This window comes from Solanum tuberosum, unplaced genomic scaffold (genome assembly GCF_000226075.1).
Source record: "Solanum tuberosum cultivar DM 1-3 516 R44 unplaced genomic scaffold, SolTub_3.0 scf00241, whole genome shotgun sequence".
Classification (NCBI taxonomy): Eukaryota; Viridiplantae; Streptophyta; class Magnoliopsida; order Solanales; family Solanaceae; genus Solanum; species Solanum tuberosum.
The window spans coordinates 512,949-523,926 of record NW_006239165.1 but is presented as its reverse complement, the minus strand read 5'-3'; the positions used below and the strand labels follow the sequence as shown (position 1 = coordinate 523,926).

The 10,978-nt window shown below is 37.2% G+C and overlaps 1 protein-coding gene across 2 annotated transcripts; it reads right to left on the bottom strand.

Moving 5' to 3' along the window:
• Positions 1 to 705: 705 nt before the first annotated feature.
• Positions 706 to 9,816, bottom strand: LOC102586982 (DNA repair protein UVH3). 2 transcript variants are annotated; one of them, XM_006357084.2, is made up of 16 exons: positions 9,548 to 9,816; positions 9,203 to 9,453; positions 8,557 to 8,726; positions 8,308 to 8,425; positions 7,883 to 7,960; positions 7,705 to 7,758; positions 7,045 to 7,229; positions 5,228 to 6,941; positions 4,371 to 4,565; positions 3,929 to 4,014; positions 3,464 to 3,722; positions 3,232 to 3,368; positions 3,058 to 3,142; positions 2,200 to 2,730; positions 1,551 to 1,698; positions 706 to 1,466 (listed from the first exon to the last, which is right to left on the bottom strand). In XM_006357084.2, the coding sequence occupies exons 1-16, from the start codon at positions 9,633 to 9,635 to the stop codon at positions 1,012 to 1,014; spliced, it is 4,554 nt and encodes a 1,517-aa protein (XP_006357146.1). In that variant the 5' UTR covers positions 9,636 to 9,816; the 3' UTR covers positions 706 to 1,011. The 2 variants fall into 2 exon arrangements, with proteins under 2 accessions (XP_006357146.1, XP_006357145.1); XM_006357083.2 differs by having other exon boundaries at positions 706 to 1,698.
• Between the last annotated feature and the right edge of the window lie 1,162 nt (positions 9,817 to 10,978).

The following is a 10,978-nucleotide window of genomic DNA, read 5'->3' as shown; positions in this document are numbered from 1 at the left end:
ATTTGCAGCAGTAAGTCAAGATCTGGCTCTATTGTAGCAGGGAAGAGAATATTATCTTCACAGCTCTTTGACAGATGTTTTATTTCCATGGCATGATGGCATTTTTAATTCAAAGGACAAATGACTGAAATTCAAGTGCTGAAAACAGCATGAAAAGGGAAACAGAAACGGCATATGTGGCTACTTTTCTTGCTAAGTCCTTTAGAAAAGAACTACTTAGTAGATTTAGAGTAAGAAATTAATCTATTAAGCGTTTGTTCTTAATTCACAACACACTTATTTACACATTCTCCACAGCAGAGCTAGAATACATAGATCAAGAATATCGAAGATGCTTATGTAAGATTGGCCATCTATAGAGACACTACCTGAAACGCACAAATATTCAAGTAAAGAATGACACTACTACCTGATTTCACACAAAGACAAGCCATGGAACCTCCAGCTTCAGTATTTAGGCGCTTAACTTTGCTCAGACATCACCTCTGATAATAACCATCAAATATGGTCTCCAAGGAAATACACTAACCAGTGAGAGTCACCAAACATCTCTGTGGCTCACTTTTGTAAGAGCCCTATTTCGAGTTGTTCGAGGTTTTCATAATACAGAACTTAAATGCCTTTATCTCCCAAAACTATTAACAACACATATCACATCCAGGAAATCAGGACAAGTACAAGGATAATTGTTCTTGCCAGAAAAAGAAAGATGCAACTTCTCTTGGAACTTTTAGCAGCAATGTATTAGCAAGACCAAAAACTCATGTATATAAACAACTTTGTTACTCATGAATCCATGTTAGTTCATCACCAAGCAGTAAGTACCACATATGCAGCTTGGAAGCTTATCTGTTGCACGACGGATGAATTCAAACTTATCCGCTTATACAAAAATCATACAAAGTGGGAAGTCCCATGTGATGCAGGCATTTAATGCGAGATATGAAAAGGAATTACATGCTAACCTACTTCATATACAAAGGATTAGTCCACACAGCAGCACTGGTATCATCAGCTATTCTTCTTCCGCTTCCTCAAATTTGGCATTGCACGTAGAAATACCGAAGTGGAAACATAATCATTGTTCCCCATATTTTCTAGGTGTGGGGATACATCGTTACAAGTAATATTAGTTGTGTTGTTTAAATCTTGCTCAATTTCAGATGCACCTATCCCTGCTTCACATTGCTTCTCACTCGTTTTCCTTGAGGGGCTAGAAACCAATTGATTTGAAGCATTACCACTATTCCCATCTCCGAAAAGCTGAGAAGAATTATAAATATCAGAACACTCAACTGATAAGATAGGGCTAGAAGCATTTATCTCATGCTCCATATCTCCATCATTTTCCTCTAAACAAAACCCACCCCCCATTTTAAGGTACTCCTTAGACAAAAGATCCCCTGGAATAGGATCAGAAGTTTCATCAAAGCTTGGTTGAACAGTAGATTCCATCTCTGCCCCACCTGCATCAACACCAGCATTTGTTTCAAGGTTTGGCAGTTCTTGTGGGCAGTAATCATTACTTGCATCATTCTCATTCATCTTACTAGAATCAGCAGGATAACGTTCAGCTATGTCCACATCTGCTCCTGATTCTCTCCTTTCTAACTTTTCAGTAGTAGAATCTCCATCATCTTTGTCAAACTCATCATCTCTCTTCTCACTGTAAATTACTATTTTCCGATGACGCTGTGACTGAAATTTCAATTAGAACAAAATGGAAAAAATATTAGTCATGAACTGGAGATGTTTCAAGTAAATAAAACAGAAATTGATAATAGAGTGAAAGTTCCCTTCCCCTGAACAGTGAATATGTAGAAAGTGAGTAATATATCATACATCACATGTAACAAGATACTATTATGAACACCATAAATATAGGACTTGCAGAAACAAAATATCATAGGCATAAAGATAGGACTTCCAGAAGCTGCCTTGAAAGTATTGGACCTGAGAGAATGGAATATCAACTCTGATTCTTAATGGATAGGAATTCAGTAGAGGTTAGGGGAAAACACTAAACAAGGCAAAGGTGACTTGACATTAGCACCAATGCAATGAGTACCTTCCACTATAACAAAATATAGTTATCTAGATGAGTTCTCAAAAGCTATTGTTAATGTTTGTAAATTTCGCTCAAATAGGTGAAATCATTATGGGTTAAACTACAATTAATATTGCAGGAAAATGACTTACCCTTCTTGCTTGATTTGGCTTTTCAAGCTTCTCGATTTGTGATTGTTGCTCTATATCACTATCTTTTTCACCCTCAGAGCTTGTTTTGGAGGATCTGGAGGAGGATTTTTTACTTGCCTTCCGCACAGATCGAGCTGTTTCTTTCCGTCCTCCTATACTACCACTTGATTTCTTACTGGTGTTTCGCTTGCTTCCTGCTCCCTCTGGTGGTTCCAAATGTTCAGTCTGCAGAAGCCCTCCTTTCCTTTTCCTTGACTGCTTCCCAACTGATCTTCTTTTTGTTGTAGTCTCCTCATAATCAGCACCAGCAGACTCTAGTCCCCTCGGAGGATCTTCCATCTTTTCCTCATTCATATCATTAGATTTTACTACTCTTTTTTTACAGCTTCCAGGAGCATCTTGTGCACTTCCATCCATTAAATCACTGGATTTGTTCACAGTCATATATTTAACAGCCTTATTTATCCTCTTGCTACGGATTTTCGCAAATCTCTCATTGAAAGAGTAAAAGGCTTCCAGTCGAAGTTGTGTCTACATCAAGTAAATAAAGGAACAGTGAGAGAAAGATCTTCATCAGCTTCCTCTTTCTCCAATCAGACAAATTACCACAAAATGAAGGAAATAGTAAGTGCAGATCATTCAGAAACAATACAAAAGTGACGCATTGATATTTTTCTTATCATATAAACCATTACTTTATTTCGAACTGAATATGTCAATTGACATGGTTAATATATCCATTTGTTTTATTTCGGCGGACACAATTTATTTCCATACATATTTTTTTTTATAGATTTCGATAACAAGAAAAGATTGTTTAAATAAGACAGAGGTAGAGGAATATGAAAAAGGACCAACCTCATGTTTGTTGTACTCTTTCAGTACCGGTACTAGCAATTCATCTGCCTTCTGGCTGCTCCAGCCGAATTTCTCCCAACAAACTCTGCAACAAGCAAAATACTCATTAAGAGTCGTATATAAATCCTAAATCCTCATTAGACCTTTCTAAGGAAAAAATAGTGTACAACTCACTTGCGAAGAACAGAAACATCAGGCTTCCCCCATGCAAAAGGCTCTGTTGACTTGTCAACTCGTGGAGACGTATATGCTGAAATTACAGCATTACTTGGAAACGAAGAAGGAATATGCCAGTTTTTACTAATATTTCTCTGTGAAAACGATCCCAACATAAAGAAAGAGTGAGGTCATGCTTTTCCAATCAAATAGACAATAGATTTGAAGCAAAAGCGCACAATTGGTTTACATGTTTATTCATGAAAATCTGCCTCAACTTTTCAGCTCTGTCCTCGGAAGCAGCATTGCCTTCCAGATTGCTGGTTGAGCAACTCATATCAGGATCACCACCTTTACACCCTCTCTTCCTAGAGCTGGAACCTGTCTGTGCATCAAGCCCCCCGAGAATGGATGGATCTGGCGATTCCACCCACTCACGAAATTTCTGAAGACCGTCTTCCTCAGGAAATGCATTTACAACTTCAATAGCATTAACAATACCGACCCCACTGCACCACGAAAGAAAGAATGGATTAGGACTTCCGAATGTTTCAGACATAATTACATAGATGCTTCATGTAAAAGAATTATACGATCTATTGTCTCCTGATGAGAATATGCAAACAAGACTAATTGGCGGAGTCAACAAGAGAGGCAGAGACACCTGGTTAGCAGGATATAACACTTTGTAAAAGAACCACAGAAATAGGTTTACCTCACTCCTTCAGTATAATCGCTCCCAAGGAGCAATGCCATACGAATTATTTTTTCTCTATCCAACCCAAGCTCATTCTCCACATCCTATAAACAGCAGATATGTGATCAACCACATGAACTATAAATGAAAGGAAACTACAATGTTCTCTAAGAAATAAACATTGGCCCCGTAGTGTACCACCAACCTCAAAACCTTTTTCTTTTCTTATGCTCATTTTTTATTCTCTCTCTTTTGGGCGGGGTGGGGTGGGAAGTGGTTGTGATAGTGATCACGAAAAGAAAAACAATTCCTCTTACTACAAGCGTCATTTAACCATTGCAGTGGGAAAAAAATCGTTAAGAAAATGACCTAAACAAGTGTAGCTGTAGAAACCTAGTTGCACAGAGACAAACTTAAGGGAAAGAAGAGTATTCAAAACACTGATGAATCAATGATAAACCTTCATAAAGTAAGTCTCCACATATTTGCGATCGTCAAAAATATTCTTGTATACACTTCGAGCACCAAACAAGAATGCATCAGAGTCGTCAGTAACCACACCATCGACAAGATTTGTAAGTTCCATGTACGCACATTGGGCTTCAGCTTCCATTGGAGCTATGATATATGGCAAGCCAAACATTTGGAGCAACTCCTAACATAGAGAAAGATGTAAATCAGATGAATTGAACTAATAATAATACTATATCACCACAAAACATCAGGGAAAAGGAATTGAGAACAACAACGAAGATGACTCCAGACCAGAAAGCTGGAGCAGGAAAAGAAAAGGTACTTTTTTGATAAGGAAAGATGTATCTATATAAAAATTTGTTCAAAGATATTTCTATAATCTACTATATAAGCCAAAGTCACTAAGCAAAAAACAAACACGCATGTTTGGAAGTCAAGTTGATAAACTAACCAGGATACACCAAAATTACATGATTTAAATAAAATGAGATACTCCAATACAAAGCATGATCTTAGCCTAGAAGCATTACATCTAAAAGGCATGATCCTATAGACTAGAAACATTACACCCAAAGAGTTGCTGCAAAAAATTCACTGAGATAGAACAGACTGTATGGCATGGCAATAACAAAACTGAACTGGTATCACTAAGGATCAACATGTAATTACACCCAACTAGCACATTTCGGCAAAACTGAGAGAAACTAAATAAAATGGCAAGGAACACCTCAACCAAAAATTCCTACTCCCTAGTGTAAAACAACTTCCAACTAATAAAATTTGTTATTCGGAAATAAAGTAGGTTTAGAATTGCATTGAAAAAAAAACCCATCTAAAACCTACCTGGCACTCTGCAAACATTTCAGAGCTAACAGAATCTGCATTACGCTCAAGCTTTCTCTGCTCATCTCCTAGTTTTTCACGCTGTTCATCCAATACATGCATCTCCTCCTCCAAACTAGCCATCATAACTTTTTGATCTTCTTTTGTACTTGCAGAGTCCAAATTGTCAATTCTCTCAAATAATGGGTCATCACAAGCACCTTCCTCATCTAGGTTTTGTGCACTATTGATATCAGTTGTAAAACCCTCGGTGAAAGCTTTGGTGAGTTCTGTCGTCTCTTGTGTATAATGATGTGCGGCTGCTCCAGATTCATATTGTTGGGCATCAGTGGTTCTTGCATTCATTGATTCATTAAATGTTGATTGTTCTATATAAGTAACATCTGAAGCACTATTTGTGTTATTGTTACTCGAAACCCCAACAGTGGTATCTGCTATCGTCTTTTTAATCATGTCAACCTCTGATCCATCAAGTGGAATGGTCGGTTCCATATGTATGTCACAATGCAAATTTCTGTTAGTATGACTGGTTGCTTTTTCAATCTGCAAATTTCTATCAGGATGACTGGTTGCCTTTTCAATCTGCATATTTCCATAACCAGAATTAGCTTGAAATTGTTCTCCCAAATGGGTCCCCAAACTGTTATTACTCCCTGCAATATCCATCTCATGAACAGTATCATGCAAGTCAGCAGTCTGAATTTCAGATGGTAAATCTTTCTGTTGAAGAATTTTGTGTACCTTTGGGCAGTAGTTCTCTTGACCAACAGATTCAATACTTATACCCTGAGCAGTTATTTGAATAGCTTCTTCAGACATCTCTTTTTCATGAGATTTATCAATGTATCTATGATCTCTCATATCCTCGAGACTCCTCTTTACTGCTTCCTGATAATTGGCTTCTTCTTCCAAAGCACCTTTATAAGCACTTCTTGAATCCAGTGGAAGTAAGGGAGGCTCCTCGCAAATGTCTAAACATCCTTCTTCCCATTCTACTTCAGCCTCATCATCCATGCCATCTATCTCCAGTGGAGCCTGACCTTCCCCTTGAGAGTTACTGCTTAGCAAGTCACCTTTCTCTTCAATCACTCCTTCCTCCCACTCAACGTCCGAAGCAGAATCTAGAGACTGTTTCTTTGAGGGGGAATGATCCATAGGAAATTCCATCCCTGGATCACCTGCCACTAAACTCGCAAATATATCATCATCATCATTGGCACAATCATGTTCAAAATTATCTTCAAAAGATATCTGAATTGTAGTCCCACTTCTCAACTCAGACTCTTCAGTTTTGTTGTTTAAACAATCCTTCCCATCATCATCTGGATTGGATGAGTTCAGATGCAAAATTGTATCAGAGACATTTCCAGGGGTATGTACATCAGTGTCACTTACAGTAGGCACATCGCTAAAATCTTTATTTCTGGACACACTCTCCTCCTCAATTTCTTTCATCAAATCTAAATTTCTCTGTAAATCTCGAGTCATGCGTACACCCATGGCTCTCAGTCTGCTGACTCGAAGATGACCCCTCTCATCCAGATATGTCTCCACATCATCATTAAATGCGCTTTCAGGCTCAGACACAATCGATTCTAGCACACTACTAGATTTCCTTGTCGAAGCATCACCCGCAGCATTTGCCAAATTATTTTCTGTTTGTACTTCACTTGACTTCTTACTAATTTGATCTTCCCCAGCAGATGCAAGGACACTGATAAACGCCGACGTGCAATTTTTTTAGTGGACAACGATGATTTAAGCAGGGAAAGGAAAATGAACGAATCACTAGAGCAAACCAAATGATTGTTACTTACTCTTTGTCCCCAGTAAAAGATGAGGAGAAAATAAATTCCCTATTTGCTTCAGAAGCAATCCTTGAAGTACGCACACCACCTATTCCCCTTCCAGCAGCAGCTTTCTGTACTTCACCTATCTCGCGCCGAAAAGCAACAGTTTTCAGATAAGATTGTATTTGCAGTTCTGAGAACTTTTCCGGGGCCTGAGAGATGCATCAAGAGAATTAGAATGGAAAAGATAATGAATGTATCAAGAGGCACACAGCACCAGTTCTTAACCTAGCAACCACAACTAACATAATTGAACAACATAACAGATAGAATTGTAAGCCCAATAATCCTGGAAAAGGACTAAAGAGTGTTTGAAGTCCACCATCATAAATTATGTAGCTGGAGAAGTACTAACCATCAACCTGACAAAAAACCTTTTTAACAATAAATAGATCATTTAGAAGACATCATCATGATCCATCTAATGTAACTCGCAAACAAGGACCAGTATTAAATATTGAGATATTGTGTTGTCAAACATGAAATGCTGTGCGCAAATTATAAATTTTGTACTTCAAACTACAAAAGGTACATATCTTAAGAAGATACAAGCCCGAAAAAACATAAAAACGATTGCAGAAAGAGAAATCATTATGTACTGATGCGCAAGAAAACTTAGTGATATACCTTCTTGACCTTCTGATACTTTTGTCTGTTCTCTGCCATCAATCTCTCCCTCATCTGGCAAACAAGTTATTAATTGATCAAACAAAGAGAGAAAATTCAGCATACACAGTTTGTTTGTCTCCCTTTTGAGGGAGTAGTAACTGGATACTTCTTCCATAAGTAAAAGAACTACCATTACCTGACCAAGAAGATCAAGTTGCATAGATGGAGGTAAAGCAGCTAAAACAGAAGGATCAACTTTTCCTTGTGTTGCTGGCTGCACAATGCATAAAGAGTTTGGGGGTTAGTAAGAGAAAAAAATATATTCATAACCTCGTCAAATATTACCACAAGCATAACAATTACATTTACGCAATTAAGTCCACGGATTGAAATAGTAGAAAATGAAAGCATACTCCTAACCCAAAAATTATTTAGATTTCCAGCACCAGAGGCATCAACGGATCTGATACTTGTTAGTTTTATTACACACACAACTATAAGGTGTACTGAGACCAAAAGCGTCAAAAGATCATTTTACTACTCAAATAAAGTGACTAGCATCATGCACATTCTAAATCTGACATGTGAAGATATAAATGAAATCAACAAGCAGTTGCTAACCAGTATCATCTCTTCATCTTCATCAGTGTTATCATTTTCAGCAGGAGCCGCAGCACAAGATGTTGATGCATCATCAGCAAAATTCCAGTCTTCCTCTGCTTGAATAGAAGCTGCCAACCTTAATTAACTTGTCAAACTGAGTGTCAGAATCATTAATGTCCACATTCAAGTATAAAGCAACAAGATCATACAACTATGAAGCTTGTCAAAAAACAAAAAACGATCACACAACTGTCTACTATAACTTACATCTCATCCAATGCTTCTTTGTCATAATTTTCTGCCCCCAAGCCATTTCCTTCAGCCATGTTCTCCATAGTTCCAGTTGCTTCTGTTATAACCTTTTTACCCTTTGCATCATTCAGTTTCCTCTGGTTCTCCAGATCCACAGACAGCTCTTTGAGCCTCATTGCCTTAAGCTGCAAGTAGAAATGGATAAAAAAAAGTTATCCAACATCATGCAAACTTCTAAATGCTTACCATAATGAGGTTGCTAATAAATTGAGTGCATTTTAAGCTATATTTAACACTGCCAATTTCCAATGTCAACAAAACAGAGAATCAAGGAAATATCGGTTTTATCAATGGTTCTGTCATCTGCCTGCATGATAATCCACGCCAGCATTGATGACAAGCACTTGCGTGATCCAGAATATAAAAGCAAACATATACTCAATTTGATGGACCATCTCATCCAACAGATAAGGAGAAAGGTTATTTAGGTTTTTAACATGCTCCTAAGCCGTGAAAATACTTTGTTAGTAACTAAAACACCTATAGAATATATATTGAATTGTGTGACCCGTCTTATCCAAAATCGTAAGTTGTTCTAAAAATGGTACACTCATATGTTCCAAGTGTGCAACACATTACTCCAAATAATTGAGCGACTAACATGATTAAGGAGCAACTTTTCAGCCGTCTTCCTAATTTTGGCCTGAGCATTTTCCCTCTGGCGGCGACGGGCGATCACTGTTCGACGCTTCAGAGCAGGTGTGCCACCGTCAAATACAAATACTGGCTTGGTCCGAAGGTAGAGTAGCTTGCAAATTCGACGGAAAAATCCCAAAATATGAGCATTCCGCACCATCTCTCCCTTTTCATCTCGCATTGCTTTCATGAATTGTATAATCCATATACTCGCATCTGATGAATAACAATTTTCACATAGTATAATCAGTATAAATATGATCAGTGAGTTGTATTAATTAGGGTTAGGGTTTAAGGAAACTGAAGTTACCGATTGCCAGTTTTTTCCCGGCGAGGGTCTCGACGGAGACGCGGCGGCCAACGGGGGCGATGAGATCCCAGAGACCTTGAACACCCATTTCAGTTCGCCACTAAACTGTCAAAGATCGTGTTACAGTTTTGAATTATTGCCGCCAAGTTAGTACAAATGGGTTGAAAAAATGGAACGGGAAGTCGGTTGGTCATTGCAGGGGCAAATTGGGCAGATTGTTTTTATCCCTTAACGAAGTTCAAGGACCATTTAGGTAACAATGACCTTACTTTTTTATTTCGTATTTGGTTATGGTTAGTAAGTAGTCTCGGAAATTATTTTATACTACTAAAATAGTGGTATTAACTATTCCATATAGTAAAAGGTGAGATAATTATTCCATATAAAAGGTGGAAAGTTAATCTCATGAGATGTTCTAATCTATCTCATATATCCCGGCAACCAAACGACTCCTAATGTAAAGACTGTTGATACTCAAATTATGAAGAGCTTCAAAGTGGATGTTGCAGTCTTTGTCTGTTCTCAATTAATGGTTGAATTCGTTAAAATCATTGGTAAAGCATGAGATTAACTATAAGAGGAGGTTGTTCAGGTAATAAACACCATTTATCTCCAACTTTAAAGGTTGTTGGTTCGTCACCAAAAGAGCAAAAAGATGGAAGCTACCAAGGAAGGGTAAAAGCAGAGTTTGGAACCTAAATAAGCCACAAAAACATAAAAGTGACCAAAATAAGCCACTACTTTAGTAACTAACTAAAATAGGCTTAGTGGAAGAAAAAAATTCACTTTATCTAATATTCTAAACGTTTTCCTTTAGTCTCATAACGTGTATATTTTAATATATAACAGAATTATTTCCTACACTTTATAAAATGGAACTATTTCTTACACTTTATAAAGTGTAAGTTTTTCTTACACTTTGTAAAGTGGAAGAAAAAAATTTGTTTTACAAAGAGGAATATTTTTCACGTTTTTATCTTTTTATGAAGCTTTTGCAATGTTTATCATACAATTATATTAATTTGACATATCATAAAACGGAAAAAATTATTACATTATGTATTTTTATTTTTTTATTCTGAAAAATCCTCCAATCTCTATTTAAGGACGTTCAAACATAGTTGATAGCACCTACAACATAAAGTCTTCTAAAATTGAGGAAGTGAGTTCCATTTGTAATTTTCATTCAAATCTGAACATTGTTCAACCCCACAATCCCAAAACACTGATACAGATTCAGAATTCAACTCATTGAGGGTTCTCAAACATGAACATCAAGCTTCAACCTGAAAAATTTCCAATCAAATTATGCAATGCACCTCAAAATTATTTTCGATTTCTGCAAAGAAAAAAGGGATTATGAGCTAATACAGCTTATGTTTCTTCTCCAAATGGAAACAAAGTTGTAGAAAGTTTCTGGAATCTTCTTCT